This window comes from Fukomys damarensis, unplaced genomic scaffold, assembly GCF_012274545.1.
Source record: "Fukomys damarensis isolate Sample0158 unplaced genomic scaffold, DMR_v1.0_HiC HiC_scaffold_38, whole genome shotgun sequence".
Taxonomy (NCBI): Eukaryota; Metazoa; Chordata; class Mammalia; order Rodentia; family Bathyergidae; genus Fukomys; species Fukomys damarensis.
This window is the reverse complement of record NW_022900950.1, coordinates 40,002,602-40,014,333: the sequence shown is the minus strand read 5'-3', so window position 1 is coordinate 40,014,333 and position 11,732 is coordinate 40,002,602. Positions and strand designations below refer to the sequence as shown.

The following is an 11,732-nucleotide window of genomic DNA, read 5'->3' as shown; positions in this document are numbered from 1 at the left end:
GCTGCTCCTGCCCGGGCGTGCCGGGCCGGCTGTCACCGTCACACACGCGTCCCTTCTGGCCGGCGCACCTTGCCTGGGAGAGGGAATAGAGGCCCAGCGCTCGGCGGTGGGCTGTCGAGGGGACTGTTTCCCTGAGCCCGTTCTCCCAACAGCCGCTAACGGCCCCTGCGCGGCCGGCTCCCCAGAACCTTGGCTCGGGAGAGCGACACGTGCCCTCGGGTTGCGACCCCTGCCCACGCCAGCCCGAGGGTGCGCTGGCTCGCTCCGCTTTCCCGGCTCACACACTTACGCTTCCTCCCAGACAGCCAGTGGACCACCCGGATGTGAGCAGGAGTCCGGGTCTCCCCAGTCCTCCGCCAGGAGGCGGCGAGCACGAGGTCATTTTGAGTCTTTGCGCACCAGAGGCTGATCCTGAGAGGACCAGCTCCTCCTGCTTAGGCGGGAAAAGATTTTAGGGTCGCATGTGGTCTCAAGGATCTCAGGAGAGGCCTCCTCAGACGAGCTGGTTACCACCAGGTGGGGCCATCCGGAAGGCTAAGCCGCCTAGGAAGAGGAAGGAACGCGGGGGGTGGGGCTTGGACGATGCTGACCCGAACCTTGTTCCTACGAGGTGACCGAGCCACGCGCAGAGCGAAAGTCCCTGGATGGGGAGGGGACGGTGCCCATGGACCTGGAGGAAAGTGTTCTTAAATGAGTGGCGATCTTTGAATCCTGTGAGCCCAGGCCACTGCGGAGGTTACTGGCAAACCATGTGAAAAAAAATTTGTAACTATTTTTAAATGTATATTAATGCATATATTTACATACTTACATTCATGTATATAACTGCTTTTGCTTGAAAAAAAAATCCTTAAAGCCCCAAAGAAGACCTAAAGGTCATTCAAATGGCCACTTTAAGCAAAAGTTGTCACTGTCTCCCTAAGTGTGTTTTGTGGATGTTTTTATCCAGGCTGTGGGTGTGAATTGTTTTATTGAGAAAATGTAAGTATTCTAGTAAAAGTGTGAATTGAAAGCTATCTGGTTGCGTCCCATATTAAATATATTGGGAAGCATCTCAAGAATCAGTAATAGATACAGCAGAAAAGCAGAAATTGATGTTGTTCAATATTAAAGTAATTTCTGTAGATATATCACAGACTTTCACTGCGCCCTGAAGTTTCTGTGCTTGAAATGTGACAGCAACATGGGAGCTCTGGTAACATCTTTCTTGACTGTGACAACAGTCATGAGTCATATGCAAACAGGTAGCACAGGCGAGATTTTTTGAGCTGGCTATATATGGTCAGAGCAAAGGAGCATTTCTGCCCTCCTGGGGCAGGAGGCCTGATGGGGAATGTAGATGTCTTTCCCGGAGCTCTCCCCTGCCTGAAAAATCAGTGTTGTGATTTCTGGAGACACTGAAGACCTCAGCGGTTAAGTAGGTCTGGGTCTGCTAACAGCCTAGGTCTCTCAGAAGAGGACAAGATGTGCTGTGTTCTGGTGACTTGACTCCTCTTTACATTCATTTCTTTTGATCTAGTTTCTTTCTCCCTCACTCATTTTCTCTCTCTCTCTCTCTCTCTCTCTCTCTCTCTCTCTCGAGTTTATTGGTACATTTTAGGTATACAGTACAGTTACATTCATCATTGGGATCTTGTACCTTTACATAACAGGTCTTAGTTCTCATTTTTCCCCTTACCCCTGCCCTCCCTTCCCTATTTACAAATACTTTATTTCCATTTTTTCATTTTCTCATATTTTTTTTCTTTTCCCTTATTACCTTTCCCCTACCCTTCCCACATTCCTTTTTTATCTAGTTTCTTTTTCTATCTTTTTCTTTTTTCTTCTTTAGTTGTTGTTATTGTTGTTTTTTTGTTTGTTTGTTTTGTACCAGGGATCAAACTCCAGTCCTTGTGCTTGCCAGGCAGTGGAAGCACCGAGCTAAATCCCTGGCCCTTGATCTAGTTTCTTCCAAAAATTAAGGAAACCTCTGAAGGTTACCAGTTCTCCATGACAAAGGAGCCAGTGCCTTGCTTGCTTCTGGAGGTTGCTCCTTTGACTTTCTTTTTAGGCTGCAGTTGGTGGGGAGACTTCTGCAGAGGCAGCTCTTTGAAGTTGAGTGTTCTTGATTCAGATCTAGTTGGGACCCTAGGACAAAGCAAGGGAATGTGTTTAGCGTCTCTAGGCTGTGTTCATCTTGGGTCCAGGGGTGCCTTTTAAAAGGTAACCAACCAAAAGGGACAAAAGGGAGGGGTAAATGGGTGGGGTAGGGGAAGGGAAAGAAGGGAATGAAATTAATATGAGAAAATGGAAACAAATCTTTGTAAATAGGGAGGGATGGAGAGGTTGAAAGAGAGGGCAGGGGAAAGGGGAAAAAAATAAGAACCAAGATGGTTTATGTAAAGGTGCAAATTTCCAGTGATGAATGTCATATTTTATACCTAAAATGTACCAATAAACAATAATTTTTAAAAATAACCAACCAGATAAAATCCCTGGATTATTTCATATGCCTTTTCTGACTTGCCACTCATTTAAAGAACTACCTACCACTTAATCCAGCTTTAATACATACAAAATATCATCACATGTTAACACATCTTTCTTCTCCAACCCCTTTCCTGAACTTGGTGAAGGGAAATGATTGTGTAGCTCACATATAGTCCCAGCTACTTGAGAGGCTGAGACAGAAGTATCTCTAGACTGCAGAAATTCCAGATCAGCCTGAACAACATAGAGAGGACCCGGTTTGGAGGGGGGTGTCTAAAAATTATGACCTCAGAATCAGGCACAGTAACAGAGAAAATAAAAATATTTTCTTGCAGTTTTACTGCGTCATAATTTTGCTTAGAATTCAAAGATAAAGTTCTTCAATGTTTTACATATATGTATTTAGTAATAAGTAAAAGCTAATTGTGAATACAACTTTAACTTTCTACAATATCTGTAATATTTGGCATGAATACTTGAATATAACCTTTTTAACTGAAAAAAAGAACTACTTGATCGGCATGTCTTACGTGATAGTGTTCATTTACTGTTGACTCTTAAGATAAATTTCCTAATAAAGATAACAGCTGAATTATTTACTAGAAATTTTTAAAACTGAAAAGTCATTAAAACTGACTCTTCCCCACAAATTACAATTCAATCCTTTCTCTTTGTAAGAAAACACCTCACATTTAAGAAGCAGTTATTATTTTTATTACATTTGCTCATTATAGCTAGTAATTAACCTCCTTTTCAAACATTTCCATTTTCATTATTGTGTATAAAATCAAGTTGATTTTCAGGATAGAGCTCAAACAGAAGAAAAAAATTAAAAAGCAAGTTTTACTTAAGGACAGAGAGGTCCATTTTATGAACATATTTTGCCTGCTAATGTACATGCCTCTATCATTGTCAGGTATATATCTAATTTAAGAGCATAGATATACAGTAAAATGGGTGATAAGGGAGCCAGTGCAATTGGTGACATCTTATACTATCCCTGGGGGGTATGATGAAGAATTAAAACTAACTTGAGAAGCAGCCAAAGAAACCTGCCCTTAGGAAGCATGTTTCATCAGACTGTAAAAAGTGGGTGCTTTAGTAAGTGCATAAGTAAGTTTTTATTAAAATGTGTAAAAAAAGTTACCTTCTCTAAATGGAAGTACATGCATGAAACTTAGCCAAAATCTGTTCAGTTTTTAAATAAAATTTTTGAACACTTCTCTTTGGCCAGGCAGTACCTCGGTATGGGTACAGATAAAAATGATCCTTGTCTTTAAGGGACTTTTGTTCCAAGTAAAGAGATATAATGGACAGGTCTAGTGCAGCATAATTAGCACTTACTTCACCTTGGAGGATACAGGAATATAAATGGAGCAGTTGGAGCTTAGAGAAAAGGAACAATGCATGTAGCTTTGTGAATACCAAGACAGAACTTCAAAAATTCCAAATAATATCACAATTCTGTGATGTCCAACAAAATGAATTCATCAGGCAAGGTAAGAAATGAAGTGCAAAGGAGGGAGAAGCCAATGACAGGAAAAGATTATGACAAGGATAACTCAATATCTATCAGTTATAACCATCAATGTTAATAGTCTCCATTCACCAATCAAAAGAAATAGACTGGCAGAATAAATAAAAAAGCAAGATCCAAAAATATGCTGCATACAAGAACACACTTAATTCAAAAAGAAACTCATAGACTAAAAGTCAAGAGGATAGAAAACAATACACCATGTGGTGGAAACCTGAAAAAAAAACAAACAAACAAACAGGAGTAGCTATTCTATTTGCACACAAAGTGGATTTCAAACAAAGAATAATTGAGACAGACATTTAACATCACTACATCCTTGTAAAGGGAACATTTCAAGAGGAAAAGATGACAATCATAAATATATGTGCACCAAATACTAGTGCACCAAACTATATAAAACAACCTATTAACAAACATGAAAATCAAAAAAGCAGTAATAGGCCAGGCATGGTGGTGCATGGCTGTAATCCCAGCACTTGGGAGGCTGAGGCAGGAGGATCGCTGTGAGTTTGAGATCAGTCTGGGCTACATAGTGAGTTCCAGGTCAATTTCAACTATACAGTGAGACCCTGTCTCAAAAAAGTAACACAAAAAAAGCACTAATAGAATAGTAATGGGGAATTCAATACCCAACTGTCACAATATACAGATCAACTAGACAAAAACCAACAACAAAATACTAGAACTACACCAAACTCTTGAACAAATGGAATTAACAGATGTTTATAGAGTGCTCAACCCCACAAAATCAGAAGACACATTCTTTTCAGCTGCACACAAGTTATTCTCTGAAATAGACCACATACTAGCTCATAGACCATATTTAAGTAAATGCAAAGGAAGTGAAGTTATCCCCTGAATATTATCAGATCATAGTGCAATGCAATTGGAGTTCAATAGCAAAGAAACCACAAGAAAATCATAAACACATAGAAATTAAACAACACACTTCTGAATAGCCACTGGGTCACAGAGAAAATTAAAGAAGAAATCAAGCAGTTCCTACAGTTAAATGACTATGACAATACAACATATCAAATCTAAAAGACACAATGCAGGCTGTCTTATGAGGGAAATTTCATAGCAGTGAATACTCATATTAGAAAAATGGAATGAGCTCGAATAAACAGCCTAATACTGAACTTCTAAATGCTGAACATCTAAATGCCAAAGCTTCTAAAGAAAGAACAGCAATACAAGCCCAAAGCTTCTAGAAGGGAGGAAATTATAAAGATCAGAGAAGAAATCAATGTAATGGAGACTAAGAGAATGATACAAAAATTAATGAAGCAAAGAGTTGGTTCTCCAAAAGAAAAAACAAAATTAGCCAACCTGATTTAAGAAAAGGAAAGAAAAGGCCCAAATCCATGCAATTAGAAATGAAAAGGTTGAAATTATAACAGACCTTACAGAAATCCAGAAGATCATCATTAACTCCCTTGAGAACCTATACACCAATAAGATGGAAAACACAGAAGAAATGGATGATTTCTAGATATATATGAATTACCAAACTTGAACCCAGAAGATCTAAAAATTCTAAACACTCAATGTCAATGAACAAAATTGAAAATATAATTTAAAATTCACCCACAAACAAAAGCCCAGGTCCTGATAGCTTTATGGTTGAATTGTACAAGACTTTTAGAGAAGAACTATTCCCAATAATGTTTAAATTCTTCAATGAAGTCGAAATACTCCCAAATGCATTCCTGAAAGCAAGCATCACCTTGATCCTGAAAGCAGAGAAAGACACAAACAAAAAAGAGAATAATAGACCAATCTCCCTAATAAACAAAGATGCAAAAATCCTCAATAAGATACTGGCAAACAGAATTCAGAAGATCATCAAAAAGATCATATACCCTGACCAGGCGGGACACTCCACAGACATGCAGGGATGGTTCAATATACACAAATCAATAAATGTAATACTCTGTATTAACAGAGCCAAGGATAAAAACCATATGATCATCCCAATAGATACAGAAAAAGCAACTGATAAATTCCACAACCCATTCATGATAAAAATTCTACAGAAAATTGGAAAACATCATCTTCATCTTAAAGTGACAAAAGCTACCTATGAAAACCCAACAGCCAACATCATACTAAATGGTCAAAAACTGAAATCCTTCACAATAAAATCAGGAACAAGATAAAAATGTCCACTATCACCTCTACTGCTCAATATAGTTCAGGAACATTAGCCACAACAATTAGACAAGAGAAAGAAATGAAAGGAATAAAGGTAGGAAGCAAAGAAGTTAAGTTGTCATTATTTGCACATGACATGATACTCTCTATAGAAGACCCAAGAACTCCACCAAGTCTTCTAGACTTAATAGCCAAATTCAGTAGAGTAGCTGGATACAAGGTCACCACTGAAAAATCAATAGTCTTCCTGCACACAAAAACAAACCCATTGAGAGAGGGACCTGGAGAAACAACTTTTTCACAATAGCATCAAATAAAATGAAATACCTAGGAACCAACCTAACAAAAGAAATATCAAAGGATATAACAAAATAGAAAGACATTCCTTGCTGCTAGGTAGGAAGAACAAATATAATGAAAATATGAATACTTCCAAAAAAGGTATATAGATTCAAGGCAATCCTGATTGGAATACAAGCAGCATACTTCACAGAATTGAGAAAATAATCTAAAAATTCATTTGGAACAAGAAGAAACCTAGAATAGCAAAAGCAATTAGAGGCAACAAAGACAAGGTAGGGTGTATCGTAATCACCAATTTAAAACTATACTACAAAGCTACTGTGATAAAAAAAGTATAGGAGTTTTGCATCATCGCCCCAGCTTGGACTCAGAGCCACCTCTGCTGCGTGGCCCGACCTGAACTACGAGCCTCCTCTGGAGCCCCGCCATTTCCAACGAGCACCACTGATGGGCTGTGACACAGAGCCAGGAGGGTAGCTGTGCAGGCACTGCTGAACACCGCCCCCCCTTGGGTATTAGATCCCCTGATTGAGCCAGTCTTTGGATGCACTCTGCAGAGGCATGGCGAGCTATAAAGGGTGGTGATTGATCCTATTATGTTTCTGATTGTATCAATAGGGATAAAGGATAGGGATTGATTTGATGAGTTGTTTGCTCATTATGAAAATGAAAATGTATATGTGTCATTAGAGAATCAAAGACTGGAATACAATGATATCAGGAAGATTTAATGACCCAGAGATTGAATCAAGGGCAACCCAACAGCAAAAATAAAGATGAGAAAACACTTAAGCAAGCCACTAAAACAGACTTCCAGTCCACCAATGGCAAACAGTAGGGCAAAGGAGGAAGAAAAATCAGATAGTGAACCTCCAGGACACTCTGAACTCAAAGCACAGGAAGTAAAAAAACTGATCAATCAAGCTCTAGAAAAATTCAAAACAGAAATTATTTCCCAGATAACCATAGAGATGGTGAGCAAAATGAAAGACATGATTCGAGACTCCAGAACAGAAACTGAAAAAAAAATACATGAGCTTAGGAACATAATAGAAGCCATGAAGGGCCAGCATAAGAAAGAAATGGAAACAATGAACACCTAACATAGGAAAGAAATGGAATCCATTAAACAGATTCAAACGGATATCCAGATTAAAAACTCTATTGAAAACATACAAAACAGAATAAAAGATTGCGAAGATAGAATCTCAGATATAGAAGATAGGATAGCAGACAGTGACCATGAAAAGAGAGGTCTCTTAAAAACAGTAAGGGAGCATGAGAAATCGATCCAACAACTCCTAGATGATGCAAAGAGGAATAACAGAAGACTGATAGGTATCCATGAGAAATTTGCAAGAGAAAATGCAAATGACTTAAAAGATCTGTTCATAGAATTAATGACAGAAAACTTCCCAAACAGAGGGGAAGAATTAGACATAAAGATAAGCGAGGCATATAGGACACCAACTAGGCATGATAAAAAAAAAAATCTACACGTAGACATATAATAATCAAGATTCCAGAAACCCAACAGAAGAACAAAATACTACAGGCAGTAAGGGAAAAGAAACAAATCACATGCAAAGGAAAGCCCATCAGAATCACAGCAGACTTTTCAACACAAACCCTCAGGTCAAGGAGAGCCTGGAGTGAGGTATTTCAAGTGCTAAAAGAAAACAACCTACAACCAAGACTGATGTATCCTGCAAAACTCTCTTTCAAAATGGACGGAGAAATAAAATACTTCCACAACAAAGAACACTTGAGAAACTTCATGAATAGTAAACCAGCACTACAAAGAATTTTAAACAATATCCTAGAAAAAGACAATGAAAATCACAACATCAGGAGGCCCAACAGAGCAAATCAAATAGGCAAGGCTAGAAACTAAAAGGAGAGGACAAAAAATAAAAAGAGTCAACAAAAGGCCAATAACATGACAATAATAAGTCAGTACATATCAGTTATAACTATCAGTGTCAATGGCCTCAATTCACCAATCAAGAGAAATAGATTGGCAGAATGGATTAAGAAGCAAAATCCAACAATATGTTGTATACAAGAAACACACCTAGTGCAAAAAGAAGCCCACAGAGTGAAAATGAAAGGATGGAAAATAATTCTTCACGTGACAGGAGCCCAGAAAAAAGAAGGGGTAGCAATCTAATTCACAGACAAAGCAAAACTGATTAAGAGAGACAAAGAAGGCCACTACATCCTTGTAAAGGGAACAATCCAAGAGGAAGAAATGACAATCATAAACATATATGAACCAAATATAAATGTCCCCAACTATATAAAACAAATATTAAGTAAAATGAAAAACCAAATAATCACTAATGCAATTGTAGTGGGGGATCCGAATACCCCACTATCACAAATAGACAGATCATCTAGGCAAAATTCAACAATGAAATACTAGAACTGAACCAAGCTTTTGAATGTGGGACTTATTAGAAGTCTATAGAGTGTTCCACCCCAGAAAATCAGAATATACATTTTTTCCAGCTGCACATGGGTCATTCTCCAAGATAGATCACATACTAGCTCACCAAACAGATTTGAATAAATGCAAAAGAATTGAATTTATTACCTGCATATTATCAGATCACAGTGCAGTAAAGCTGGAGATCAATAGCATAAGAAACTGTAGGAACTTCACAAACACATAGAAATTGAACAACACTCTCCTGAACAATCAATGGATCACAGAAGAAATCAAAGAAGAAATCAGACAGTTTTTACAAATACACAAAAATGCCAATACAACATACAGGAATCTATGCTACACAATGAAAGCAGTTCTACATGGAAAACTCATAGCACTGAATGCCCACATTAGAAAAACAGCAATCTCAAATAAACAACCTAACAATGACTCTTAGACTCCTAGAAAAACAAGAGCAAGAAAAACCCAAAGCTCGAACAAGAGAGGAAATTATAAAGATTAGAGCAGAAATCAATGCAATGGAAACTAAGAAAACAATACAAAAAATAAATGAATCAAAGAGTTGGTTTTTTGAAGACTAAATAAAATGGATAAACCCTTAGCAAATCTTATCAAAAAAAGGAAAGAAAAGGCTCATATCCATGCAATCAGGAATGAAAAAGGCGAAGTCACAACAGATCCAAAAGAAATCCAGAGGATCATTCATACATACTATGAGAACCTGTACTTTAATAAAACAGAAAACACAGAAGAAATGGACAGATTTCTAGATACTTATGAATTACCAAAGTTGAATGAAGAAAATAAAAACATTTCAAACACCCCAATCACAATCAGTGAAATTGAAAATGCAATTAAAAACTTACCAACAAAGAAAAGCCCAGGTCCTGATGGATTCACTGCTGAATTTTACAAGACATTTAGAGAAGATCTACTGCCATTACTCTTCAGACTTTTTAATGAAATAGAAAGAGAAGCAATACTTCTAAATTCATTCCTGGAAGCAAATAGCACTTTGATTCCCAAACCTGGGAAAGATGTAACTAAAAATGAGAACTACAGGCCAATCTCCTTAATGAATATAGATGCAAAAAACCTCATAAGATACTAGCAAACAGAATACAGAGGATCATCAAGTAGATCATACATCCTGACCAAGTCAGATTTATTCCAGGGATGCAAGGATGGTTCAACATATGTAAATCAATAAATATAATACACTATATTAACAAAGTCAAGGACAAGAACCACATGATCCTCTCGATAGTGGAAGAAAAATCATTTGACAAAATTCAACACCCATTCATGATGAAAACTCTGCAAAAAATTGGCATAGATGTTCTATGGCTCAACTTAATAAAGGCTATCCATGAAAAACCAACAGCTAACATCATATAATAAATGGCCAAAAACTGAAAACCTTCACCTTAAAATCAGGAACAAGACAAGGATGCCCACTATCACCACTCCTCTTCGATATAGTTCTGGAAATATTAGCCATAGCAATTAGACAAGAGAAAGAAATTAAAGTAATAAAGATAGGAAAGGAAGAAGTTAAACTGTCATTATTTGCTGATGATATGATACTCTACATTGAAGACCCAAAAAACTCCACCAAAAAACTTCTAGACTTAATTGACACTTTTAGCAGAGTAGCTGGATAAAATGTCAACACCCAAAAATCAATAGCCTTCTTGTACACAAAAAAAGACTCACTGAGAAAGAACTTAGGGAAACAATTCCTTTCACAATAGTATCCAAAAAAATGAAGTGTCTGGGAATCAATCTACCAAAAGAAGCAAAAGATCTCTACTACAGTACTCTGAAAAAGGAGATTGAGGAGGATATAAGAAAATGGAAAGATCTCCCCTGCTGCTCCTGGGTAGGAAGAATCAACATAGTGAAAATGGCCATACTACCAAAACTGCTATACAGATTCAATGCAATGCCAATTGAAATCCCAACACTATACTTCACAGAACTAGAAAAAAATAATCCAAAAATTCATTTGGAACCATAGGAGACCTAGAATAGCAAAAGCCATCCTAGGCAACAGACATATGGCAGCAGGTATAACAATTCCCAATTTGAAACTATACTACAAAGCCACTGTGATAAAAAAGCATGGTCCTGGCAAAGAAACAGACCTGAGAATCAGTGGAACAGATTGGAAGACACAAAAACAACTCCAGATGCACTCAGCTACCTCATCTTTGACAAAGGGGCTGACTGTCCCCACTGGAGGAAACATAGCCTCTTTAATAAATGGTGTTGGAAAAACTGGATCTCAACCTGCCAAAGATTACAACTAGACCCTTATCTTTCACCATGAACTAAATTAAAATCCAAGTGGATTAAAGATCTAAATATTAAAATAGAAACACTAAACTTGCTGGAGGATAAGTTAGGCAGAACTCTGGAAGACATTGGCATCAGAAAAGACTTTATGAACAAATCCTCAGTAGCACGGGAACTAGCAGAAAAAATCAACAACTGGAATCTCATCTTATTAAAAATCTTCTGCACTGAAAAAGAAACCATCAACAGAACTAAAAGACAACCTACAATGTGGGAAAAACTTTTTACCAGCTGCTCCTCAGACAAGGACTATTATCTAAAATATATAAAGAACTCAAAACAGTCAGCCCCCCCAAATATAAAGACCCAATTCTAAAATGAGCATCCAAAATGAACAGACATTTCTCAGACAAAGAAATAGAAGCAAATATATGAAAAAATGCTCCACACCACTGGTTATTTGAGAGATGCAGATGAAAACAACACTGAGATTTTACCTCACCCCACAAAGAA

At 37.7% G+C, this 11,732-nt stretch overlaps 1 protein-coding gene across 4 annotated transcripts in view; it reads right to left on the bottom strand.

The window, feature by feature from the left end:
- The window catches only part of Ccna1 (cyclin A1), a 10,008-nt gene extending 9,432 nt beyond the window's left edge, over positions 1-576 (bottom strand). For 2 of the 4 annotated variants that reach the window (XM_010623944.3, XM_019207466.2), the window contains exon 1: positions 290-576. In XM_010623944.3, the coding sequence (XP_010622246.1) occupies positions 290-382 (93 nt within the window). In that variant the 5' untranslated portion in view covers positions 383-576. Of the gene's footprint in view, positions 1-68; positions 256-289 lie in introns of those variants that run through there. The other 2 variants (XM_019207467.2, XM_010623946.2) reach the window with 2 other exon arrangements.
- Between the last annotated feature and the right edge of the window lie 11,156 nt (positions 577-11,732).